The sequence below is a fragment of the Cricetulus griseus genome, chromosome 6 (genome assembly GCF_003668045.3).
Source record: "Cricetulus griseus strain 17A/GY chromosome 6, alternate assembly CriGri-PICRH-1.0, whole genome shotgun sequence".
In the NCBI taxonomy this organism is placed as follows: domain Eukaryota; kingdom Metazoa; phylum Chordata; class Mammalia; order Rodentia; family Cricetidae; genus Cricetulus; species Cricetulus griseus.
In genome coordinates this window covers 64,337,282-64,363,389 of record NC_048599.1, presented here as the reverse complement: position 1 = coordinate 64,363,389, position 26,108 = coordinate 64,337,282, and the positions used below count along the sequence as shown (strand labels likewise).

Sequence of the window (26,108 nt, the reverse complement as noted above, 5' to 3'; positions counted from 1 at the left end):
GTTGCAGAGAAGAAGTGATGAGCAAAGGAGTCAAGACCAGGCTGGTGAAACCCACAGAAACAGCTGGCCTGAACAAGGGAGAGCTCTTGGCCCCCAAACTGATCACTGGGAAACCAGCAATGGAACTGATCCAGACCCCATGAATGTGGGTGTCAGTGAGGAGGCCTCAGAAATCTATGGGGCCTCTTGTAGTAGATCAGTACTTATCCCTAGCATAGGAATAGACTTTGGGAGCCCATTTCACATAGAGAGATATTCCCTCAACCTGGACACACGGAGGAGGGCCTAGGCCCTATCCCAAAGGATATGACAGACTCTGAAGACCCCCCCCCATGGAAGGCCTCACTCTCCCTGGGGAGCAGAAATGGTATGGGATAGGTAGGGTGCTAGTGGAGGGCAGGAGAGGAGGGGAGGGAGAGGGAACTGGGATTGACATGTAAAACAATCTTGTTTCTAATTTAAATAAAAAAATGGAGAACAGCTGGGCGTTGGTGGCGCATGCCTTTAATCTCAGTACAGAGGCAGAGGCAGGTAGATCTCTGTGAGTTCGAGGCCAGCCTGGTCTCCAGAGTGAGTGCCAGGATATGCTCCAAAGCTACACAGAGAAACCCTGTCTCAAAAAACAAACAAAAAACAAAACAAAAAAAAATGGAGAACAAAAAAAATAGATTTTCAAGCAGTGACATACTCAAATATGAGAAACAGTTTGGAGAGCTGGAGGTACACTCACTGGTCACATGGCTTCATTACCTGTCTGTCACAGCTCCAAACTAAATGGGAAACTCCAGAGTTCTCTCACCAATCACTCATGTGCTCTTTTTAGAATATAAACAAAGTACATTCTTAGGACTTTGAATTTGGACTCTACCCCTCCCTCAAGTTGGCCACCCAAGGTTATCTATTCTGTTTCCTCATTATTAAAGAGACAGGGATGCAGGGGATAAAGAGCAAAAAAGGGCAACCCTTTCTTCCAATTGCTGTAAAAACCCACCAGTTCTGTATCAACTGCATCTCATTGGCCTTCAGAGTGAATGAACAATTTAAAATAGAAACCCCGATGTCATGCCCATCTTTTTAATTCCTTAGACTAAATACTTGGCCAGTGTCCACTACGATTTAAGTTTTTGTGTGGTAGAAAGAGCCAGCAGAAAAACAAACTAACTAAGATCACCTAGGCAGACAGTGGTACAGGCCCAGACTTGTGTTTGTTTTGGTTGCTGGTATCTTAATTCCTATCTACTAACAGGTGGAGGGGAAAATCTTTTCCAGGAAACACCATAATACAGCAAAGCTGCTTTCCTTCCTGCATAGTCTGCTACTGTATATTCAAAATGAAAATCATTCCATGACTGCTGTTCCCCATACACATGCCCACAACACCTGTTTTCAAAGTCTTGTATCAGAAAGATTATGTAACCGACTATCTGGCTTGATCCTTACTCTGATAAAATAGGCCAGGGTTTATTTTTTTGTTTTGTTTTGTTGTTGTTGTTTAGTTGCCAGGTATTTCTATGCCTTGATCCTCTCCTCACATTCATTTCCTCTCCTCACCAAACATTTACACAAGTGTTCTGGCACACTGTAAGCTCTGAGTGTGTATCCTATAGTTTGGTAGCTGAACAAACACTTGTCACTTAAAATATAATTGACTTGACTTTCTGGGTTTTATTTCTTTATGAGTCAATCATTTCTTTGCACTGCTAGGATCCGAGGGATTTCAGTGTGGTTCTTCCTTTAAAGGTTCCTTGGATACGGTCAAATCTATAGGCACTAGAGGGGAGATGCATGTAAATATCCTTCGGCAACTCTAGAACAAGCTGGAGACTAGAGAACTAGTGGCCCCATGTACACACAAGGCAGGCTGCCTTCCGCTCCTGCCACCATGCCCAGGGTTCTTATCAGAAGAGGTCACTTGTCAGAAAACATTAGTCCCATTCATTGTTAATTCTACCACCACAGCCTCATTCACAAGGACAGCCCAGTAATTTGCACAGAGCGCCTTTCAAGTCACAAAGTGCATGGTCACCAGGAGATCTATCTGGTTGAAATACAGATTTCAATAAACAGTTGGAACGTCTACATTCCTAATCAACTTCAGCATACCACTAATGCTGCTGGCTGACCAATCATATTTCTGTAGCAAGGGCTGAAGGCATCTGCTTCCTCACATTTGACCAAGAGAGCTCAGCAAGGCACAGAACACAGACCTGCTGCATTAGGAGGCCTCCACACTGCACTCAGGAGTTAAGTTCTCTAATAACTCTTACTGCGCAGACTTGGGTCCGGCCAGCAGTCCTGTTCAGCTGAATGATGAACCCTGGTTCTGTCACTCTAGCCTTATCAGATGCCACTGTGTTAGGAGAACCTGCCATGTGTCTAAGGTTCTAATTCCTTAGGTCTAAAGTGGGTCTGACCAATAAACAAGACTCCAGTGAACAATCAGGCATGCCCAACTTTTTGGCAGTGTGCCAAAGTTCACGCATAAGAATAACACAATTGGGCTGGAGAGATGGCTCAGAGGTTAAGAGTACTGGTGACCAGGGTTAGATTCTCAGCACCCACCCACATGGAGGCTAACAACCATCTGTAACTCCAGTTCCAGGGAATCTGATCTCCTCTTCTGACTTCTACACATGTGGTACACAGACATACATGCAAGCAAAACACCCATATACACACAAAATGAAAATATGTAAATCTTAAAAGAACTGTATCATTTTTTAAAAATTGCAAAGTTTTAAGTAAGTTTATGACTTTTGGACTGGGCTGCATGATAGCTGTCCTTGGCTACATGTTGCCCATGGCCCACAATGGGTGATTCTAAACTATTTCAGGTACAGAGAAGAAAATATGTGCATGTTGTCTGAGAGACTGCAAAGACCTTTACCCCAGGGCTATTTATGTCCTTCTAGGAATAAAGGGGGGCGGGGAGAAAAGGCTACAGATCGTGTACTCAGAGGAACAACCTGCTACCCTACTGGGACCCTGTTCACAGCCACTGAGGGGTAAGTCTAGCATCTTAGGCTTTGTTTGTTTGTTTGTTTCTAGAGACGTTCACTAGACTTGCTAAGTATGGGCTGGACTGAGGCTTAGCTGGCAGGATGCTTGTCTAGGATCTACAAGGCCCTGGATTTGATACCAAGCAAGACATAAAAGAAAGTTTAGCAGAGTGCAAGCACTCAGTACTAGGGAGGTGGAAGCAGGAGGATCAGGAGTTCACGGTCATCTTTAGCTGCACAGAGAGTTCAAAGGCAGCCTGAGCTACATGAGAACATGGAAAGTAAAAGGGCAAGTATGCCTTACATATTCTATAAAAAAGTTTTAATTCAGGTATTATTACAGACACATTTGGCAACCAAAATTATTTTCTCTTCTGATTGAACAAATGGAAATGCAATTGTTTATATATTTACAAATAATATACAAAACAAGGAAACCAGCTAATAAAAATAAGGATGGAACATTAGTTGGTGTCATTAAAATCATCTATCAAGTATAAAAATAAAGGGTAACTTTATCAATGGAATGTCCAGGGAAAGGCTTGAGTTAGGTTAGCGGGTCTCTGCAGGTACAGAGGCAGCACCTTCTAGGGTGGAAGCACCTGCTGCCGCAGAGACAGGCTCGGCTGCAGCAGCAGTGTCACACAGAGCAGAGATATCTTCCATCTCACTGGAGGCTGCCTCAGTCTGATTGGAGCTCTCAGGCTGAGAGGCTGGAGTCTCTTGACTCAGGCTGGCTTCTGCTGGACTGGGTATGATGTTAGCTTGGGCAGTCATGGTTTCTTCTTCTGCTTCCATTTCTGTTTCTTGACTCTGAACTTCCTCACCTTCTTCCACCATTGCAGGTGGTAGTTGTAAGAAAGTCTAATAAAAACACATGGAGAGTGTAAGAGCACTGGCTTATAAAGCTGAGCAAGCTCTCTTATTATATCACTTTCTCAATACACTGCTTCTGCTGCAGTTTTTCAAACACTACTAGCCATTTGATATGACAAATTTGATACTTTTGAACAATGACCTTGATTCTGCTAATGGCAAGGAATATGCCTATGTGTGGCATAGAAGTAAAACCAATATGAAAAGTTATGAGAGTTTTAATCAGAGGACTCTTTGATAAGGCTGCCTAGGAAGCACAGTGGTTGGTTAGAATTAACTGCCACATCAACCTAAGTTCACCTTCACTGAAGGAGTCTATGGGGAGAGCCAACTTTGAAGACCAGGACATGGTAGGAAGGGAAGGAAGGACAGAGCTCAAGCCTCCAGCTCACTCATCTGGGAGAGCAGACAGCTGCTCACGTCTAGCCCTTTCTCAATGCTTTGGCAGCCTGGAGTGAAACGACAGCTTCTTTCCTCCTAGATTTTGTTTAGCTAGTCAGAAATTTGAAAACATTTTAAAAGTACCACTCAGAAGAGTAATGGGCACTCAGGGCAGAGCTAAGAGATGGAGATACATACTGTTCATAAAGAGACAGACTCAAAATTGGTAAGGTACTAATTTCTCCCAAACAATTTTGCTCATGGAGACATTACTTCAATTACAGTAGGTATTTTATAGGGCTAGAAATTGACTGGCTGAGTCTAGGTAGAATAGGTCATTTTGAAAAAGAATGGAACTAAAATATTCATTTTGCTGAATTTTAAGATCTGCTGATTCTAAGTTACTGTAATCCAGGTAGCATGGTGATGGTGAAGGGATGGACAGATAACACCAAATAGAGGAATGAAGTGGAGTACAGAAAGAACATTCATGTAGACAGTATTTTGGGTTTATTATTATTATTTGAGTAAGGTTTCAAGTAGTAGTTCAAAAGAGAATAAAATAATCTACTGAGGAAATGGCAGTAAAACTACAGAATATTCACATGTGGATGAATGAGAATAATACTGCATAGAACCTTGCCAGAAATGAGCTCAAAACCTATCCTACTTGTAAACACTACAACCCAAATGGTAACTGGTAGAGGGTAATCTTTATCAATGGGGGCTAAAGTAAGTATTTTTAGGACATACAAGAATGAATTATAGGAAAGTAATTTTATATATGGTATCAAAATTCAACTCTACTAAAAGCTGCTTTAATAAAAAAAAAAAAACAAACTTATAAAAAACATGTTTGATAAGGGACCTGTAGGTGGGAGACAGAAAACCTCTGAGTGCATTATAACAATACATGTGAACAGACTCATCCCCAAAGAGGATATTTATGGGGCAAATAATATAAAATGATGCTCAAGAGAAGAAAATGAATTCTAAAAAACACCCCTCTCCCCACCAAAAAAACTGAAGCCATACTGAGCTCACTATATCCCTAATGTCCCCGCTAAAAAGGCTTACTGAGTCAAGTGTGGGTGAAGCTGCGGAGTGACCACGCTCACATGCTCCTGGACAGAGCAGCGAGTTCTATTTGAAAACCAAGTTGCCACTTTAAAAAGTTAAGATGCACATAACAAATTGGTCAGCAAGTCTCCTTGGAGGTAAGAGTGCAAAGTCTTTCATAACAATTACTTTGTGATATCCCACAATGGAAACAATCAAAATGTATGCCAACAGGTGAAAGGAAGGGACCATTCCTAGTGTGTACCAACATGAATGGTTTTAAAAAAGGCCAAGAAACAACAGACTAAAAGAGTGCATATTGGATGCTCGCATTGGTATAAGTATCAAGAAAGCAGACAGAAATCACAACCCTATGGGCTTAGAGAAGGATAGGAAGTCAAAGTTACGTGAGAAACAACAGCTATGTTCATTATCTAGATTAAGTGAAAGTTTTAGGAGTACACACATACATGATAAATACAGAATGTAGCATATTGTCCATTTTGAGCAAGTGTATTGATGCCAATTTATTTCTAAAGAAACGTATTAAAATATGATGGTTACATGCATAACAATATCTGACTGTAGACTCTCGACAACAAATTAGTTTTACGATTCACTCGAAATTTACAGAAATGAGCAAACCTTGAGCAAACTCACCTGATGATAATGATGGGTAGTCTGTATCAAATGCATGTACATATTGTACACAAAGTTCGCCATCTGGGGCATGTTCTTTATTACCTGTACTTCATGAGGTGGTCTTTCTCCATTCTATAAGAAAGTAAAAAGAGAGTGAAGTATCTAGTGGAAAAAAAGAAACCCAGAACCTATCATTTCAAAATAAGCCCATTTTTGAATCTATAAATGCTACCAGGGTATGGAGGACATGAAATCACGAAGCCAGAGTCGAGAAAGTACTTCATGAATATTTAGAAAAATCAAAGACAACAGAGTTGAGAGTAATTAACTTTTAATACAACTTTAGGCTGGTAAGTAAAATAGAATTTCAGTATGTGAATTGATATCAAAGAATCATTAAGATAAAACCTCATGAATGAGAGAAAATAAATCAACATGGTTTAAAATAGTGATTCTCAACCTTCCTAATGCTGTAACCTTTTACCTAATGCTGTAACCTTTTAATGCAGTTTCTCATGTTGTGGTGACCCCCCCCCCCAACCATACAATTATTATCATTGCCACTTTATAACTATAATTTTGCTACTGTTATGAATCGTAATGTAAATATCTGATATGCAGGATATCCGACATGTGAGACCTCCAAAAGGGCTGTGACCCAAAGGTTGAGAACACTGGTCTAAAGGCAACAATTTCTATTACTGTCTAGAATCCAAAGAGAATCTACGATTGTTCAGAATGAAAATATTAGAACTATTTTTCCTATCTATGTTTTTCTGAAGCATAAGATGTTAACATTTATTATTATTAACATGGAGCCTGTCAGCCATGGAAGTGATGCTCAATGCCTTATTTTAATCTTTGCAGCATTTGTCAGGCTACTACTTTGTCGCTGTCACAGTGCAGACTCCTTACCTGCAGCAACCTGAGAACTAGATTCTGCAGGTCTGCAGGAGGATGAGGGGATTTTTACAAAGCAGTTTCTCAGAAAGATCACTCTAGCAGTAAAACAGTGAAGTAACTGAAGTAAACACAATCGGTCCTTCTCCTTCAGCTACTTTACAACTTTCCTATTTGCAATCACTGATCACATGAAACGTCTTATGTTTCTTACTGTAGGGATCAATGTGGAGATCTATGAATGTAAAAACAAGTTTTCCAGGAAAAAAAGGATCCTATGTAGAAGCACACAATAGTGAGTCTATAAAAGAACCAAGAGTAGAGCTGCAGGGTGGCTATCCAGGAGGCACTCAGGGCTTTTGGGACACCACTCATGACCCCCCACCCCATTCCCTTTCCTCCAATTTTCTCATAGCAACATTTCTTAAAAACAAAACAAACAAGCAAATACAAACATCTTTAAAGAAAAGTGGTTACCATCACCATAAAACAAACACACTGAACTTACTTTGTTTCAGGGGAGTGAGAAATAATTTTACTGCATATTTAAAACAATTTATTTAAAATTTAAAGGACCTCTGAGACATTTCATTAAGTGAAAAACAAAACAACAACAACAACAACAAAAAAAACCCCAAAGTCTGTAGCATGCTCTGAGAATGTAAAATAACAGAATATAATCAGTCACCTATCAGTGCCTTTGTGTGCATGAGTATAAGAATGAAATGCATTATACTTTATCCTACAGAAAGGAGTGGAGGAAAACTGGACAAAGGAGGAGGAGCCTACAGAGTAAGAGTAATGATAAAGAGGAGAAAAGAGGGGAGAGGTGATGGTTAAGTTGCATGTGTTTTCCTGCCCCACGACTCTAGAATGCAAGCTTTGCAAGAATTAAAACTAGATTACTCTGTTATGTGACAAGTGATGGACAAGAGGAGGTGTGAGGTGATCAGAACATGAATTCTTGAGTCAGACTTCCTGTTTTCAAATTTTGGCTCATTTACCTACCTGATGTATGGCAAACTATTTAACTTCTCTTATCCTTAGCTCTGTACATGTACAGTTAGGACAATCAGAAAGCCTCCTGAGCAGATGTGCTACTGAGATCAAATGAGACAATCTACATGTGGCATTAATTCCTGATTTGGAGTAAGTTTTAGTAAGTGTTATTTCAGTAAGTATTATTTTTATTAATGCAGTTCTTTGGTGTAAGGAACATTTCATATCAGTGACTGGGTATTCTCGATAAAGTGGTCAACTCTAAGATAACCCACTGTCCCACTTGGAGCACATTGCTCTATACAGTGATGAAAGGCCTACCTTTCTGGAGGTTGGGAAAGGTTCTGTTGGAATAATATGCAAATGCAGTGGTCGAGCAGTGAGCTGGCTGAAAGCAGGAGTCAGTTCAAAACAATTTTGGAAGAGGGACACTCTAGCGAAGATATAAAGGCCAAGCCTGGCTCTTGACATGGCTACCACCAAGCGACGGACATCCCTTTAGGAAACAAAATAATTATCATAGTTTGAAACTAATAATATAAGTATGCAGCCCCTTTTCCTTGCTTTACATAATCTACTAAATAGTTTCATTATAAGTTATTGCAATAAAAACCTTCAGGACTTAATAGGCATAAGGCAAATCAATGTATGTGACTAGTAAACCAAGTGAGTGAGTGCTCCACTGATACCATCTTGTTAGTTAGTGCATGTGTGTGCACACAGGAGACAAAACAACCAATGTGCCCAACCAGAATCACAGAGGTTCAGATAAAAGTCATCAATTACTGCATCATCATCACCTTCTTTCACTTTCTACCTAGCAATTTCCCAGGCTCTATCAAGACAAAATTTTCCTTCCTAGAAAATTCAATCTTACCTTAGAGTAGTAATTCCTTTGGCTTCTCTTCACACTCCCTAACGTAGAGTTACAAAGAGAAACCAACAGCACTTTTTTTTGAGTTCTTTCACAGAAATGGAAGGGAAATGTAGACAGTGTTGTCTAGGGTGAAATGGAGTGCTAGAGGAAGGGAGCAGCTTAAACTCCTTTTGAGGAATCACTGCATTACAGTGTTCAGTTTCCTTGTCACATCTAGGAGGCTCTGACTCTGGATACAAGCAAATACACAGCATTGCCCAGGTCTTTCTGTGAGAACACTGACTGTAGTCTTTGGTACTGTAGCAGCTAAGAGGCTTTTATAAGTATCACCTCCATCACACACGAGAGGAGTGGAATTGAAATTTTGGGTATATTCAAATAAAGGAATTTCCCAATTATTTGGATGTATCCCATACTGGCTACTGTAAACTCTTCAAGGATGGAGATCATGAAAGCTAAATTTATTCCTACATATCCAGAAGCTAACACAGCCAAATAACAGATGCATAAAGGTGTTTTTAATCAGAAAATCTGGAGATGCATGGTCATACTGAAAGCACCTTCTCTTAAACCCTCTATTCATAAGCATTTTTAGTTTCCAGAAAATTAGGCAGAGATCACTATAGATTTTCATTGTACATATATGGCTGTTTTGTGTGCATGTATCTAAGTGCAGGACTGGTACCCACAGAGGAAGAATATTGACTAAGAGGGCCTAGGTCAACAATAATGGCCATTCAGACAGTAGTTATGTCAGTTAGGAAAGGAAACTGTTTTTAGAAAAGACTTAACTCTATGCTTGATACTTCAATAAGCAAAAATAAGCTAACTTTAACACTATCACTTTGTAATAATTTCTTAAAACATTATTGTCTTTGTTTACTCTTCCATAAAGATTATCAGCCTAGTAGAATCTGACCTAAGGCCCAAAGAGATCTGGACTTAATGACAATTTATGAGAGCTTGGAGAACTTTCTCTTTATACTCATCGAATAAATTAAGACAATGAACTCTAGATCTCCTGACTTTTGCTGGTAAGTCACATGAGATAAAGATTTATATAAAACCAAACGGCTGCTTTGTAATAAGAAGATATTACTCCCATAAATCTCTAATACATAAATACATCACAAAATGATAAAAATAGGTTATTGTTTGTTTGGACCATTCTTAATCCAGGGAGAACAAATGGCTCCTTTATCCTCTCATGAAGCTGAAAGATGGTGGGGAGAGAAAAACCAAAAGCCTTATGCACTGAAAAAATGCTCCTGAAGAGGCTTCCTTCCACCTTAGCTTCTTTGGTTCCTGATACTGTTCCTAACAGATCCAAGACTATTAAGATCCTATGGTAAAAAATTCTCTCTGCATGTAAATGAATGTTGAAGAAGCTACAATTACTACAGCATTATGAGGTAAACAATCAGTAAAAACAGCTCTGATAACTACATAAGAAACTACATACTTTCTGTTATTCAGACCGAAAGTACTACAAGCTGCCATACTGATTAATTGCAGCAATTAATTCAACAATTTTAGAACTACTTTATCATTGAAGCTCAAAAACTGAAATAGACAGTAATCTTTAGTAAGAGTATAGTGTTTGAACCTCACGCACCTCAAATGACCCACAGCCCTGGTCCGCACTAGAGAAAGGAGGATGTAATCATTCTGTTGACCTTGAAATCTATCAACAGTTGTCACCTAGGAAGAAAAGGTGGGGAATGTGGTATTATTTTCAAAGTACAGCAAGGCATTATCTAAACAAAATGCTAGATACACCTTTAAAATTATCTCAGAAGAAACCTAATAATAAATTCTTGCCACTAAAACATGGTAAGCACCCTGGAACACGTCCTCCTGTTACTCACACACTGGTCTGCCTCACTTGTCTACAATAGCTAACAATTAAAGAACTGCTCTTGGAATCTACAGCCTTCCACCATTAGACTGCCAAGCTTCATAAGGCAGGCTATGTTATTAAGTGGCATCCCAAATATTAAAAAAAATATAGCTAAGTATACTCACTTATTATTCAGTGTGTGTCCCTAGTATTTTGATCACAGCATTCTTGTCAAAGTGAAAAAAGAAGTCTCCATAGTACTTTTTATTCAGTTGGAAAACATACATATGAATAGGGAGAGGGAGTTCATCAAGATTCTAGCCACCAATTTTAACTCTTAGGCCTCCATCCCCGCTATATGAATTTAACAAAGCTTACTGATTCCCCTACATAAATTATCATTTATGGTCCCTCTGACTTTAGGAAGTCTATAAAACACTTCTTTGGAAGTGGACTTCAGAGGTACATATCACACACAATGAGTTTTGACAAAATATACTCCCACACAATCACCACCACCACAATGCCCATCACTCCGGGCCCTGCTGTAAACAAGCAGGCAACTTCCCAGCTCCAAGCAGTCCCTGATCTACTTCCCTCATTTTCTGCTGGTTCTGAACAAGCACAGTAGTGGAACCATCAAGTCTTAAACCTGTCAATAGCATAAGGCTTCTGTGGTTTTTCTGTGTTGTACATAGAGATGCTTACTGTGTTCTGCTGCTGAGCAGCCAGGCTCCCACTAATGAATGTGCTTATTAATGGGCACCAGAGTTCCTTTTACTCTAGGGATATTTAGAATAAAGCTACATTGAATATCCATTTTTCTTTTTGGTGGACATGTTTTATTGCAGAAAGTGGAACTGTAGAACTATGTTAAGTGTATGTTTAACATGATAGTCAAACTACTTTCCAAAGTTTCTGAGTCAATTTATTATACATTCACCAGCCATGTCCCAGTCCCCAAGTTCCAGCTGCTCGATGTCTTGACACTATCAATTTTTTACAATTTTTTGTTGTTGTTTTTGTTTTTCGAGACAGGGTTTCTCTGTGTAGCTTTGAAGCCTGTCCTGGAACTCCCTCAGTAGACCAGGCTGGCCTCAAACTACCACAAATCTGCCTGCCCCTGGCTCCCAAATGCTGGGATTAAAGGTGTGTGCCACCACCGCCTGGCCAGCTTTTTACAATTTTAACCATTCTGTTGATGTGTAGAAGTATCATATTGTAATTTAAAAATTTTAATTTAATTTTATTCAGAGACTCATGCAGCCCAAGCTACAAATTTGATATATAACTAGGGATGGCCTTGAAGTTACAATCCCCTTGCCTCTAACTCACCAGGATTGGGATTACAGGCAGGCACCACTTTGCAGAGTTTATGTAGTGCTGAGGGTAGAACCCAGGGCTTTATGAATGCTAAGCAAGCACTCTATAGACTGAATTGCAGTCTCTGTTTCCTTATTGTGTTTTCATTTACACATTCCTGACAGTTAATGATGGTAAAGACAACTAATTATAGGGCAGGGATGCTTTAGTGGCTATTTGTAGGTTTTTCATAAAATATGCCCTGTTCACTTGCCTATTTTATATTAGTCTGTCTCATTTAAAATGACTATTAGAATTGACATTTTGAAGCAAGTCTTGTCATGTATAGAGACTATACATGGAAATTCTGTTGCCATTCTGACCTTCCAGAGAGCTTGTCTGTGAGACAAAGTGGAGCAATATAAACAACTTAAATTAAATGCAAACCTTGCCAAAAAGATGAATATGAAAACATACTACATCCATAAAACTACCTTGTTTGGCCTTCCAATCAATGGATTATTCCCACATCGTCTATTGATGATGTCCCGAATCAGATGCTTTTGTCCATTGTATGTTGTTAGAATGCTGATCTTGTCTGCAGGGTAGCCAAGCAGGCACATATACATGAAGAGTGCTACCACATACTCTGCTTCTCCAAGGTTCTGTAATGCAAGCACAGGCACATTGTACATCAATTCCTCTGTGTTTCCACCTCATAATAGCTTCAAGAGGGTTACCTACCCATCACTTGCTTATTTTGAGCATATCTCAAGTAAAAAGTGAATAACCTTGATAGATAAGTGATTATTTTGGTAAGTTGAAGGATAGCCTTATTCTAGGTTAATATTGATATAACTCTGATGTTTGTAATATATTTATAACACAAGACATAGAGGCTAATATTCCTGGTGCCACAATAATCATGATATATAGTCTGTACAATGTACTCTAACTGCAGCTGTGAAAACAACATTAATATAAAGGAGCCAATTAGCTGAGGACTTCATACAATGCTCAGTGTAACTGGATGTAGCAGTATTACAACTGACTGCACTGTGCACAGCACTTTCCACACCTCTCCTGCTTCCTTTGAGTTTGTTTCTGCTGTCTTCCTTTTGCCCCTGAAGTAGACTCATCTAGATGAGAAGATGTGCTCTCAAACTGGCACTCTGGCTTACTGTTAAGTTTGAGATTCTGGTTAAAGATGGGTGATACAGAGCTTAAAAGAAAGGGCTTTACTGAACTTCAAAGTGAGAAATCTGACCTGCAGCTATTTAATCCAGTTCAGTAGAGACCAAGTTCAAGCATCAGCTGAGAAAGTGAAACAAGAACATAAGCACATCATCAAAAGCAAAACACAAAGATAAGAAGCTGGATTCCAGGCGAAGGCAAGAGGAAAATTACTGGATGAACTTCAGAGACACCATTTATATCCAGGTTCCTGGTGACAGACAGTCTCAATTATCTCTTTCATTTAAATTCTCTAGTTCTTTGGAAGATAGGAGACAAAAGAAGGCACATGACTGTGTAAATCTCCATTCTCTATATTGGTAGCAAAACACATTTATCTAAGGATCAGCTCCAATATAGATAAAAGAACAAACCAGGGACCATGGAAATGACCTTATGTAATAAATGCTAAGGCTGAATAAAATCCAGTTTTGAGGGTTCAGGTATTTTTGGCAAGATTGGGGCACTGAGTTCTCAGAAAACAGAAGCAAATTCTTTATATGGGCAATGAAGACTGCTTAATTCAGAGCTCTGCTTGAGGCAGATGTGAAGTTCCATGGGAAAACAAGTATATTTTTGATGAACATTTTAGAGGCTGGGCCACATAAGTCAAGGTTGCTTCAATTTAGGGACTTTTATTCATTTTCCATTTATTCTCTCAGACATTAATTTTTAAAAATGTATTGTTTAAATGAACATTGATCATATTTGGGGGAGGATAAGGTTTTCAGTACTTCAGAAATACATTTAACCAATAGCACTCACCATTTGAGAATACCCTTATTTCTTGATATATTTAAAACTCACCCAAGAACAGAATTAACAAGTAAGGAAAGATGAGTAACTTGGATAACATTTCGTATCAATATCATTAGGTGGTTTAGGCAAAGACTCAGGACCACTATGTAATGAAGCTATCAGAACACACCAATCAACTCCTGAACTCCTTCAACGGTGGATACCAGGAAATATGTTTCTACTTTGAATAAGGTTCTAAATGTGCTATCATTTAAAGGTCATGTTTGTTCCTAGGCTTCAAGTATATGAGAGTAACTTTAGTATTTGTTATTTGTAGAACAGAAAAAAATTTATTCTGATAACTGTTTAAATTATTTATTTCCAAATTAATCTGTAGTGAAAATATTTCAGTATGTTAAGTCTTTATAAACTCATCCAACTTCTTGTTAAGAATTACTAGGAGCCAGGTGTTGGTGGCACACGCCTTTAATCCCAGCACTCAGGAGGCAGAGGCAGGCAGATCTCTGTGAGCTCAAGGCCAGCCTGGTCTACAGAGCGAGTTCCAGGACAGCCTTGAAAACAATACAGAGAAACCCTGTCTCGAAAAACGAAAAAAGAATTACTAGGAGCGAGAACAGTATTTTTAATACATAGGACAATTTATGTGTGGACTATTTTCCTACTAGAATTGCAAGAACAAGTGCTCACTGATGTAGTGAAGTGATTTATTACTGTTAGGTATTTACTCATTTTTTTCTAGGTAAAGTGTTTCTCTTTATTGCATTTCCTGATGGTGTAATATTTTTAAAGGTTTATTTTTATTTAATGTATGTACTTTGTTTGCATGCATATATGTTCTCTCTCTCTCTCTCTCTCTCTCTCTCTCTCTCTCTCTCTCTCTCTGTGTGTGTGTGTGTGTGTGTGTGTGTGTGTGTGCTACACACAGAGGCCAAAAGAGGGCACCAAATCCCCTGGAATTGGAGTTATGGACTACTGTTAAGCTGCCCTATGGATGCCTGGAAGTGAACCCTGGTCCTCACAAAGATCTGCAAGGTCAGCAAGTGCTTCTAACTGGTGAACCATCTCTCCAGCTCCCAGAGTACTTTTTTTTTTTTTTTTTTTTTTTTTTTTAAAGCAACTGAGTTCTTTAATACAGATTTTAGTTAGAATTTTCAATATATTGTTTTAATTTACATATTTGTTGCTTTTCTCAAGTCAATTAAGATTTTTCTTTATTATTTTTGTTATCAAGGAGGCCCTTTCTTACCACATCACTACATACTTGTCAATATTTATTTTTAGTACTTTCTACTGAGTTTTAGTTATTCTTTGTGTATCTTTGATCCATCTGAAACTGACTGCTTTTGTGTAGTAAGTAAGGTGAGGCTGCAACCTTTCGTTTTCTCAATAGCTGGTCACATGGCTCAGTGTTACTGAATGCCATAGTACTTTAGCCAGACAGATGTAAGATAAACTCCAACTCCATGCTGTGTTACCTGATAGAAGTAAGGGTTAGGCTCCGATTCTCCCACTCCCTGAAAGTCCTCCACATTGATGAGCTGGAAGTCATACAGCAGGCCAGCATTGGCTGTGCTGAACTCTGGCAGAAGCTGCACATGTGGCAAATTGCCTAAATTCTTGTAGCGCCAGTTGTAGAGGTTACACAAGCTGTCCCAAGAGAAATTGCCCCAGAACACAAAAGATTAGCAAGGCGGGACCCTTCAGTATACAAAAGGACATTTTAAGGAACCACATTTTTTAGATGCCAAGTTTGCTCATCTTTTTAGCAACAATACTTTGGCAACTTTAGACTACTTGTTCCAAGTAAACAGTCAGGAGAATGAAGATGTTACAAAAATGGCAGCTCTCCTGTGTTCCTTTGTAAACACTGCTACTATGTCATAATCTACAAAACCTGGGAAGGCCTCTAAGTGGGGACACTGGGAAGACCTGGGAGGTGGCTGGCATTACTTATGAAGTTAAGAACCAATGTTTTACTCTTGTTTACTTTGCTTTAGGTTTTACAATTACATTAAGGCCACATTTTTTGGACACAGGATGGAGTGAAGCCTTTACAGTCCTTAGTATCAGTCTAATAAAAACAATTCCTTTGGTCAATATATACCATACATAAGAGGCAAAATAAACATGGTTTCAGATTTGTAGAGGGCAGGTTCCTAGATCTTAGAGGAGGCTAAACTTTATGTAAAAGATGTTTCAGGGAACCCATGTCCTTAACTGGGAGTGAATCTTCACCTTGCCCTGGCTCTCCCTTGAGCATCGAGATCCACAGTAGGAACGCCAACCCGGACAAAGCGAGTGAAAAGAGATTGCTCCATATTTGAATACTTCTGAAAGGCCATATTTTTAATGACTGGAGGTAACTGGTGGTGATCACCAATCATAATCCATCGTTTCAATCGGCTGAACCCATCTTGAGGATTCTAGAAATGAAAATTAAAGAAACATCAAAATTCTGTAATTAATACATGACTAATTCTAGCTTACCAAACAGAATACTTGTTCATCAGATGACTTCATTAATTTACAAATTCTCAACCCTCACAAGCTCTATAAAAGAGCCTAGCAAATTCACAAGATGAATTAATTGGCAAAGAAGCAAGGGTGGCCAGTGCTCTTGACTGACAGTAAGCAAGACTGGATGAAGGTCTAAAGCCTTCAACATGGTAATCAGAAGACATCTTGAAGATTAAGGTCAGCATTAAACAAAACATAAATAAGAAGAAATATGCCTAGAAACAGAAGGGGAAAGATGTCAAAGTGAACACCTGTTATCAAAAGTATGGCAAGAAGTTTTGAAAACCTCAACAGTAAAAACCATACCATTAATAGCTTTGTATACTACTAACTTCAATTTCTTACTCTACATGTCCCCGTGTTCCTGGAAATATATCCTGAACTGGATATAGTAAACACTAAGTTTTATATTATGACAGCTCATAAAAATCAATTTTGATAACTAAATTTACCTGCAAATTAAGCATTCTAGTCTTATATTGGTAATTACACATTTTGTTTTAACACTTCAATAATAAAAAATATCATATAATAAGAAACATTCTTAAAATAAAACTACTTGGTTTTAAATTTAGGCATACAATTAAGAAAAGCAATGTATCTAGAGAAACTAGAAACAACCATAGAAACAACTCAAACAAAAGAAAAGACAAGTAACTCATCTTCCCTCCAAATTACATACTAATATAATTTTCTTGATTAAAATTCATCTTTTAAAAATGATATATATATACATATATACGCCATGGATATTATTTATTCATTTTTTTTTTCCAAGACAGGGTCTCTATAACTGTCCTGGAACTCACTCTGCAGACTTGTTTGGCTTTAAACTCAAGAGATCCAACTGCCTCTGCCTCCCAAGTGCTGGGGTCAAAGGTGTACATCACCATGCCTGGCCTAAACCACATATTTTAAAACAGTCTCTCAGAGGGAATACAAAGCCATGAATAGATTAAAGGGAGAGTTTACGGGAGAAAATGGAATAATCAAATAAAGTGAAATCAAGGAGAGCATGGAACCATGACAATCAGTATCCTAAGTACAGCTTTCCAATGCCCATGAATTCTTAAAGTCTAGTCTCTGACCTTTATTTCTTACCTGTAGAAGAAGAGGTATAAAGGTTTCTATCTCCAGAATCTGAGCAGCCTCTTCCATTAAAATGTTGTCATACTGAAAAAGAAAATCTTGTATGTCATAGGTAGGGTTTTAGTTGGGGATGGGGGTGATAGAGGAGGAGGGGAGGGAGAGGGAACTGGGATTGTCATGTAAAACAATCGTATTTCTAATTCAAATAAAAAAATCTGCAAAAAAAAAAAAGAAAAGAAAAGAAAGAAAAAAAAAGTAAAAGAAAATCTTGTTAAATTAGATGAAAGTTCACACAGTTACCACCCTAAGCCTAACAATGGTCAAAAAGCCTTAGTAATTTCATATTAAAACAGCAATGTATAAACTATGCAATCAAGTTCACAGCCTGACAATTTTCCAATTGTCCTTAATCTCAGGCAGATGAAGGTTTACAGATTTGTATTCAAGTGAGTTTTGATTAGTACTGCTAACAGTGACAGACTCTGAAAATTCAAATTTATTACTCGGATGTTAGGTTCCCCTTATAACTGAGTCATAAACATTGCATCCCCCCTCATATTTATCATACAATAAGTTATTTTAATATCTCATCTAACGGTATAAATGAAATCATCCTACTCTGGACTGGATGCATGTTTACTATGTGAATAATGTTTGTAGATAAATGCCTCAGGAGAAAAGGATTCTGAAATACTACTTTCATAGCTTTTACAATCTGCTTAAGCAATTTTTTAAATAAAGTAATAGTAAAACTGAAACCTTAACTATAATGAGCTGGTTAGACAATCAAACGACTGATGTTAATTGGCAGACGTGGTATTCAAAAATTAAATTGTATTTAGCTTCATTAATCACATGTTACGTTACCAAATACTTTTAAAAAAGCGCTTTAAACACTACAAATGAGACCTTTTACAAGTGAACAAATCCCTAAAGAAAGAAGCCTAGATCATCACAAAAAGAAGAGTAAGAAAACGAAGACCTAATGAGAAGATGAGCTAAGATGAAAAGTCTTTACCTTGAAACCCAACTTCACCAAGTCATGCCGTTTCAAGGCAGCATGAGTACAGGTCATAGCAATGATTTTGGCTTCTTTCACCAAAAGGTATTTAGATCTGTCCAGTCCACTGCGAAGCAGTTCTGAGGCTCTGAATTCCTATGGAGTGAGCACCAGCAAGAGAGAATTTTAGGGAAGAGTTTATGTGTACACAACCACAATCCACCTAATCAGACAGTTCTTGAGACATTAATTATACAATGCATAATACATTGTAAGCCAAGCCTAATACACCATAACAAAATAGTATGCTAAGCTTAATAAGTCATAATTCCTTTTGTTATTTGGATGCTGTTTGAGATCAAATAAGAGTTGATATTCAAGCTAAAATTTGGACCTTTCTGTACATAAGATTCACATTACAAAAAGAGTACTAAGTTAAATACCAATTACCAATGAACCTGCATTATTCAAAGTCCCTCTAAGAAAAGAGAAACTATTTCATATATTCCTAACAAATAGCAAACAACTGGTCATACAAGTGACAAAAGAATAAAAAGCCAGCCAGGGGGGATGAATTAATCTAGAGATTGGAAACAGCAAGGAAGTCATTGACACTCCAAGACTAGGAAGGATAAAAAGGAGTAGTGTTGTCAGAGCTCAGGGACTTGGGTTACCCCACCAGCTGGAACTATAGTGTGCCAGTCTAACAGAAACTGGAGTAACAGGAGATAAAACTAAAGCAGGGGGAACTGAAGTTGGAAACAGAACTCTCTTCAACTCCCACCACAAGCTCTCAGGATATGGCTGAATCCAACTAAAAGGCAGGTGACATGGAACTCAGGGTCATTGAATCTGCAAGGACTGGTCTGAAGCTCAGCTGTGGCAGAGGGTGGACAGGCACTACAGTATCAGGTTTGACCACACTTCAATTTTATCACATTTTGCTACTCAAATAATTTAAGCATTTCTGATTCAGGTGAGTTGCTCTGTATATCCTTCTCTGCACTCCTCAAGGAGGCAGCTGCTACTATGTATTGAATATATTTTTATCCTATGATGTTGTATTTATGTAATAGCACTATAATTTTCAGGTATAAAATATTATACTATATATCCATCTACCTACTCATAAGCATCAATATTTACTAAGTATCAGCTATGTGCCAGATGCTAGGAAATGGGATAGAAGCATATTTAGAAGACAGAAAAGATACAAAGTCCCTCTTCTTTGTACCTGGAGTGACACCTTCTACATGTTCTTACTAAGGAAACAAGCCTGATGATGACTCTTAAAAGACTGTTGCAAGGAGTGTTTGTGGGCTGCTCCCACAAGGGGATACAACTGGCTCTCAGACAGTCTTCTATCTTCTGTGTGTAAAGATGGTCCTTGCTTCGCTTTCATATCAGGATAAAGCATCTTGGCTAATATAGGAACCTTATTTTGTGACTACTGATCAAGAGACATGAGGAACTAAGAACTGGCATGTGTCAAGTTCCCATTCAAAGAAGTACTGGTATGTTTCCTTATGGAGGGCTGTGATATCAATAGCTCAACTGGCGGAGTGCTTGCCAACTGTGTACAAAGCCTGGGGGTTTGAGCCTTATCACTGCATGAATTAGGTGTGGTGGTGCACATCTGCAATTCCACTACTCAAGAGGTAGAGGGGAATCAGAACCTTAAGGTAATTTTCAGCTACAGAGTAGATCTGAGATGAAAAAGAAGACCAAATTCTTAGGAAAACATTACTTTCTTAAATACTAGTAGAATAAAAGGGATATAACTCATTTTAATTTTTGCTTATTTCTTAACTCTACCTGGCTGAGTGTGCTAGTGCATGCCAGCACTTGGAAGGCAGAGGAAGGAAGATTTCTGTGAGTTTAGGCTAACCTGGGCTTATTTATGTAGAAAGTTCCATGGCAGCAAGGGCCTATATAGCAGTCTCTCTCTCACACATGCACACAGTAAACATTTTCAAAACTTTTTCCTTAAACTATTTGGTTTGTATTATTTGACTATTTAAATTGCCTCATTAAAAAGATAAACAACAAACTTTAAAAAAACCATTAAAACAAGTTGGGAAGCCTTACTTCAAGCTGAGTGAAGATTTTCTTAATATGCCTGAAACACCCCTCAGCAATTTCCATGTCTTCTTCATAAGATCTGCCTTTAAAGATGGGTTGAGGCGCATTGGCAAAATACTCATGGAATGGGAAGAATGAGGCGACCTCTGCAGCATCTGGCGAGGTGCTCCCTGTATTTTTCACTCTGCTGATGTATTCTTCCCAGCGTGACATTACCTATAATAGGAAAAACCCAAGTTGTGCTTTGCTGGCTAGATTATGCATTAAGTAAGGCAAATGAATCTAGTGAAAATGAACTAAGCCAGACTACTTTGCAAGCCAGTGTATGTCCTGTTTGCTTGACAAAAACCATAAAATCTCATTTTGAATGCACTCAAGTGGTTTGTGCAGCCACTGGTGAGATTAAGCCCATTCTCTCTTATATATATAAAAACTTTCAATGTTATAACATTTCTAAAACACACCAACAGCATTACTATAATGAGAACAAGGAACATAAAATTGGCACTATTGGATTATGTCTTAATTCACTCGGAATTATTAGTAATGCAATGACTTACCATTTATTCATTTATGTGGTTTCCTATTTCTCAGTGGTTTTCAGGCTCAGAAAATTAATCTTAACAAAATCACAGCCTTAAATTGAAATCAATTAGTTCTAAGAGATGCTTTGATTTCTGGGTATTAGAAAGAACAATATGCTTTCCCTTGTTAGTTAATAAAAGACATAATAAGATTATGTCTTTTGTACTTTGAAGTGACTAGATAGGTAGAATATTTACATTATTTAGTGAGATAGGGAGAGAAAGAGAATAGCAAAAAAGAAGGAAAATGACTTCAACTGTAGTGGTATCAGCTTTAAGTCAGAGGTGCTTGTAAAGAACAATGAACCATAAAATATGAAAACACAGGGCCTGGTGAGATGGCTCAGGGTAAAGGTGCTTGCTACCAAACCTACAACCTGAGCTTGCTCTCTGGAGTCCATGATGTGAAAGGAGAGAACTCCACAAAGCCATCCTCCCTACACACAAAATAAACAAGTAAATGCAAAACAAAACCAAAAAACAAACAAACAAAAAAACAATAAAAACAGAGTGTTCCTAATAGTCTTGGGTGCCATATATTTTAAAGTACTAAAATAACAACATTAACACTTCCAAAGAAGTCTCTAGAACTCAGGCCACTCTCCACTTGAGACAATTACTATCAAGTCCACCCCTTAAGTCCTACCTGGTATAGGAAGAAATAACCTGCAGTTTCACAGGTATATGAAGCATCTCCTGGAACCCCCAGACTCTTTTGTAATCGTTTGACTTCTTCTAAAAGTTCTATTCTTCGAGCCAGGACATAATTAACTCTTCCATACCTAGAATTATCAAGACAGGTAAGAAAGCAAAACTGTAATGAAGAAGTTTTGATGAAATCTATAAACAGAATTCAAGAAACCATCATAGAAACTATGAATGATCAGAGAGAAAGGAAAAAAAAGATAGCCCAATTTAACTTATATTTAATTATGAATGGTGGGTAAATTAAACTATAAATGGTGTATCTTGGGCCACACCACAAGGAAGTTATTTAAAGTATAACCAAAGGTTCAGTACTTGTATGCAAACATGTTAACAGTTTGAGTGAAGAGAAAAATCAATCAAGCAAGCTATCTTTTTTTTTTTACCTCTACCAAAACTTCTACATATGTTATAATAGTGCATTCCAGAGCAGTCCAATAGGCTGGGAACACAGAGTGGACAGACTGGATACTGTAAACAGCACTGCTCGGCTGACCTATCCTAAGAGCAGAGTGTTTCAGAGGCTTTGAAAAGAAATTTGAAAATGTGTTCTATGTTATGTGTATTTTCTGGCATATAGCCTGGCACTCAAACCTAGTTGGGTGAGAACAGAAGTCTGGGAGTACCTTGCACAAAGATACATGGGAATAAACCTAGAGGAAACAGAATTAGACAAAGTCTATACACACTTCTTTCACAACACCTCAATGTCTGAAATACAAGCAGTCTGATCAGTTGGATCATGTGACAGGCTAACAAAGGAAGAGTTCCATTTCTGAATTTCTAGGTCTTCCAGTGTGTAGAGGCTCACCTGGAACAGCAGGAAGCAAGAACTGGTCTATATTTATATTTCCCTTTCTTCTCTTCTCCCCCTCCCTCAACAGTGTTTTAGTCCAGGTGGACAGAAATCTAGTCTCCTCTTTCTTTGCCTCCCGTCATGGATGGGGTCACAGACTACCACCATTACACCAAGCCAAACAGGGTATGTGCTCTGAAGAATGAAGAGTTGGAAAAAAAAAAAAAAAAAACTCACACAGATGAGCATATGATATGTAACTTTCTTCTGTTTGCTTGTCTATACTTTAAAATTTTTCTACAACAGACACTCTGGTCATAGCAAAAATAAATAAATAAATAAAAATAAAAATAAAAAAATGATTTTAAAATTATGAATTCCACCGGGCGTTGGTGGTGCATGCCTTTAATCCAGCACTTGGAAGTCAGAGGCAGATGGATTGCTGTGAGTTCGAGGCCAGCCTGGTCTCCAGAGCGAGTGCCAGGATAGGCTCCAAAGCTACACAGAGAAACCCTATCTTGAAAAACCAAAAAAATAAATAAAATAAAATTATAAATTCTACTGGACTTCAATTCTCTTAGTGTTATGTTCACTGAACTCTGAACAACTAGATTTAGCACTTAGTTATTTTTTTTTTCTTTCCCCCAGACAGGGTTTCTCTAGTAGCTTTGGAGCTTGTCCTGGAACTTCACTCTGTAGACCAGGCTGTCCTCAAACTCACAGACCCACCTGCCTCTGCCTCCCAAGTGCTGGGAATAAGGCATGAGTCACTACTGCCTGGCCTCATTTTAATTTTTAAAGTTATTATTATTACTATTTTTGAGTGCACGCACACAGATGTAAGGCAAAGGACAACTCTGTGGAGTTGGTTCTCTTTCTACCATCATGTGGAATCCAGGGATCTAATTCAGGCCATCAGGCTTGCATCTTCAGGAGGGAATCTCCTTACACACCATCTGAACTGCTCCTACTCTATTTTTAAAAATGGCCCTGGCATGAGGAAACACCTATGGTTAGATTTCACAGTTATCACCAGCTGATCCAACTCAAAAACATCACTGGTTTACGCTGTGCTGTTCTCTCTGTGTAACACACTAACTTTTTATAAGCTAAGTATTTAGTGATCTCTGTAGTAAGTGAACTCTGAATAGACATAACACAGTAATATAACATTCTTCTGATGTCTATTACCACTTTAGGTCAATGGTCATATTCATTAAACAAATGATACGTTAGATATGCACACCTACTAATTGTGTTTTTTATCTGAATTTCTAAATAAATGAAATGAGTTATTATAATTGGAAGAAACAAACTATTAATTGTAGAAAAAGTTAGACTTACACAATTTTATTCTACTTACAATAAGTAATATTAAATAATGAATATGGGGATAGTCACACAGAACATAAACTAGAGTGCACCCTGCCTATACTTTCAGGTCAACATACAGATTAAGTAGCTGACACTAGAATCTTCTAAATCAAATTTGATTATCCACATCTTTTTTCTTGGTATTGTTTCAATAAGGAGGAAAAGGCTAAAAATTCTTTTATGCACGTTTCCACATTCACTCCCATTCTCTTACCTGCTAAAATCTTTCTCTGTCTCCAGCTCTTCTTCTCCATGACCCAGACGCAGGAGATGCCGTTCATCTATGTCTAAAGCCATGATTTTCTCAAACAACTGGTTCAGAGCCTGTTCAGTAGGGCAAATGGATAAAAGTGAGTTTAAAAGACTTATTATGTTCTTTGAAATGGAACAAAGACTAGTTTCTACAAGGATAAATAATGTCCAGTTATATAAGAATCAAAATTCAAACTGAAGAAAATAGGTTTACTATTAGTACGTTTATAATCTTTAACAAGATTATATTTAATACTAAATTCTTGTATTTTCATTATGTAACACTTGGCCAAGTGAGAAGCTGGAAATTATAAAAACCACCAACATCCAAATCTCTATGTCTAATTTATAAAAACAGTATGCAAGGCATTGGTTCAAGGGCTAGTCCTCCAAGTGGTGATGGTTCCTAAAATAAACCATGTGAGTTTCATGTCACCCAACAGTATTCCAAGTTGGAGAGAACAGCAAATAGTTCAGCAATTGCTGAGAAAGGGCAGTGAGATGGCTGAGTCGGATTCACTAAGAGGGCCAGAGAAAGAGAAAGTGCCTCATCCAACTCTCAGGCCCAAAGCCCAATTCTCTCTATAAAAGGAGCAGAGAACACTTGCTGCCATAAACTGTTCTGATGAAAACCATTTAGAACTCACTTCTCTCTATCTCTGAAATGTTTATATTAAGGTTTCTCTCAAACTCTTATACTTATTCTCCAACCTCTATGATTAGGGAAAAGTTTTGTATGAAGCAAATCATTTTGCATAATGGTAAAAGTTTGATAATTTGGGAAGATATACTAACAAAGGCATCATTTACAGTGTTGGCCACTGGTCAGTATCCATGCTCACTTATCACTAGTCGAATTCTGCCCCTCAAGCTAACATACATATTCAGGCTCCATAATGTTACATGTATCTTTTGCTGCCAAAATTCTAGCAGATTTAAGAATGGAAGGCATTACTTTTTTTAAAATTTAAAATTTCCACTATATAGTTTTTCATAGTATTCAAAACTTAGAACCCAATCAATAGGACTGCATGGTATTATTTGTTATCTGTACTAAGAACTGAGACAGAAAAATATATATATTGCAAACTCAAAAAAAATTCAAGATTTCCTTTTGAGGTAGAAAGATACTGGACAAGTGCTTGGATGAAACAGTCAAGTAAAGACCTGACAAACAAAACAGCAAGTCAAATGAAAATCAGCTATTTGACGGACACCAAGGGTGATCTGAATTTCAAGGACAACAGGGGTCTGAGTAACAAGGGCTTCTTTGGTATTTCTGCAACAGACCTTCTCTAGGATTGCTATACAAGCCTATCCTTGTTACTAAGTAGCATGCACTTAGTAACAAGTCCTAACAAGGCATGAGACAAAACTTAGTCAGAAATGCTGTGAGTACTAACAAACTTTAGATCTCTGCACTCAAGGAATACCCATCCTATTAAATAAAGACATACTACCAATAGGGTTAGTTAATGCTTTCAACTCAAAATGAAAAGACCAGAGTATGGACATGTACATACACACATACACTGACAGGCAGACACACGCACAGACAGGGACAGTCAATTACCTGATTGGAATGAGTAACAATTAAGGTCCTCTGTTCTGGAAAATTGTGGTAAATGTTGGATATGATCTGGACTGCAACATCTGTTTTCCCTGTACCAGGTGGACCCACAACCTAAAAAAAAAAGATGAAAACATATCTAACACTAAGTTACTACATTATTGGAAAATAGAAATAAAAAACTTAGAAAAAAAATAAGAAACTTCACTGGGAGGACTGAATGCATAATAACAATAACAACTAATAATAATAGATAGGGTAGACAGGATAGA

The 26,108-nt window shown here is 38.0% G+C and overlaps 1 protein-coding gene across 1 annotated transcript in view; it reads right to left on the bottom strand.

Annotated features, from left to right (window-relative positions):
* Window positions 1-3,392: 3,392 nt before the first annotated feature.
* The window catches only part of Aqr (aquarius intron-binding spliceosomal factor), a 77,360-nt gene continuing 54,644 nt past the window's right edge, over window positions 3,393-26,108 (bottom strand). The window contains exons 23-35 of the mRNA XM_027422262.2: window positions 25,840-25,950; window positions 24,229-24,338; window positions 21,786-21,921; window positions 20,562-20,771; window positions 18,492-18,629; window positions 17,486-17,557; window positions 16,103-16,290; window positions 15,343-15,514; window positions 12,370-12,540; window positions 10,349-10,434; window positions 8,178-8,352; window positions 5,976-6,089; window positions 3,393-3,863 (exon numbers count right to left, since the gene is read on the bottom strand). Of these exons, the coding sequence (XP_027278063.1) occupies window positions 3,552-3,863; window positions 5,976-6,089; window positions 8,178-8,352; window positions 10,349-10,434; window positions 12,370-12,540; window positions 15,343-15,514; window positions 16,103-16,290; window positions 17,486-17,557; window positions 18,492-18,629; window positions 20,562-20,771; window positions 21,786-21,921; window positions 24,229-24,338; window positions 25,840-25,950 (1,995 nt within the window). The 3' untranslated portion in view covers window positions 3,393-3,551. The remainder of the gene's footprint in view (window positions 3,864-5,975; window positions 6,090-8,177; window positions 8,353-10,348; window positions 10,435-12,369; window positions 12,541-15,342; window positions 15,515-16,102; window positions 16,291-17,485; window positions 17,558-18,491; window positions 18,630-20,561; window positions 20,772-21,785; window positions 21,922-24,228; window positions 24,339-25,839; window positions 25,951-26,108) is intronic.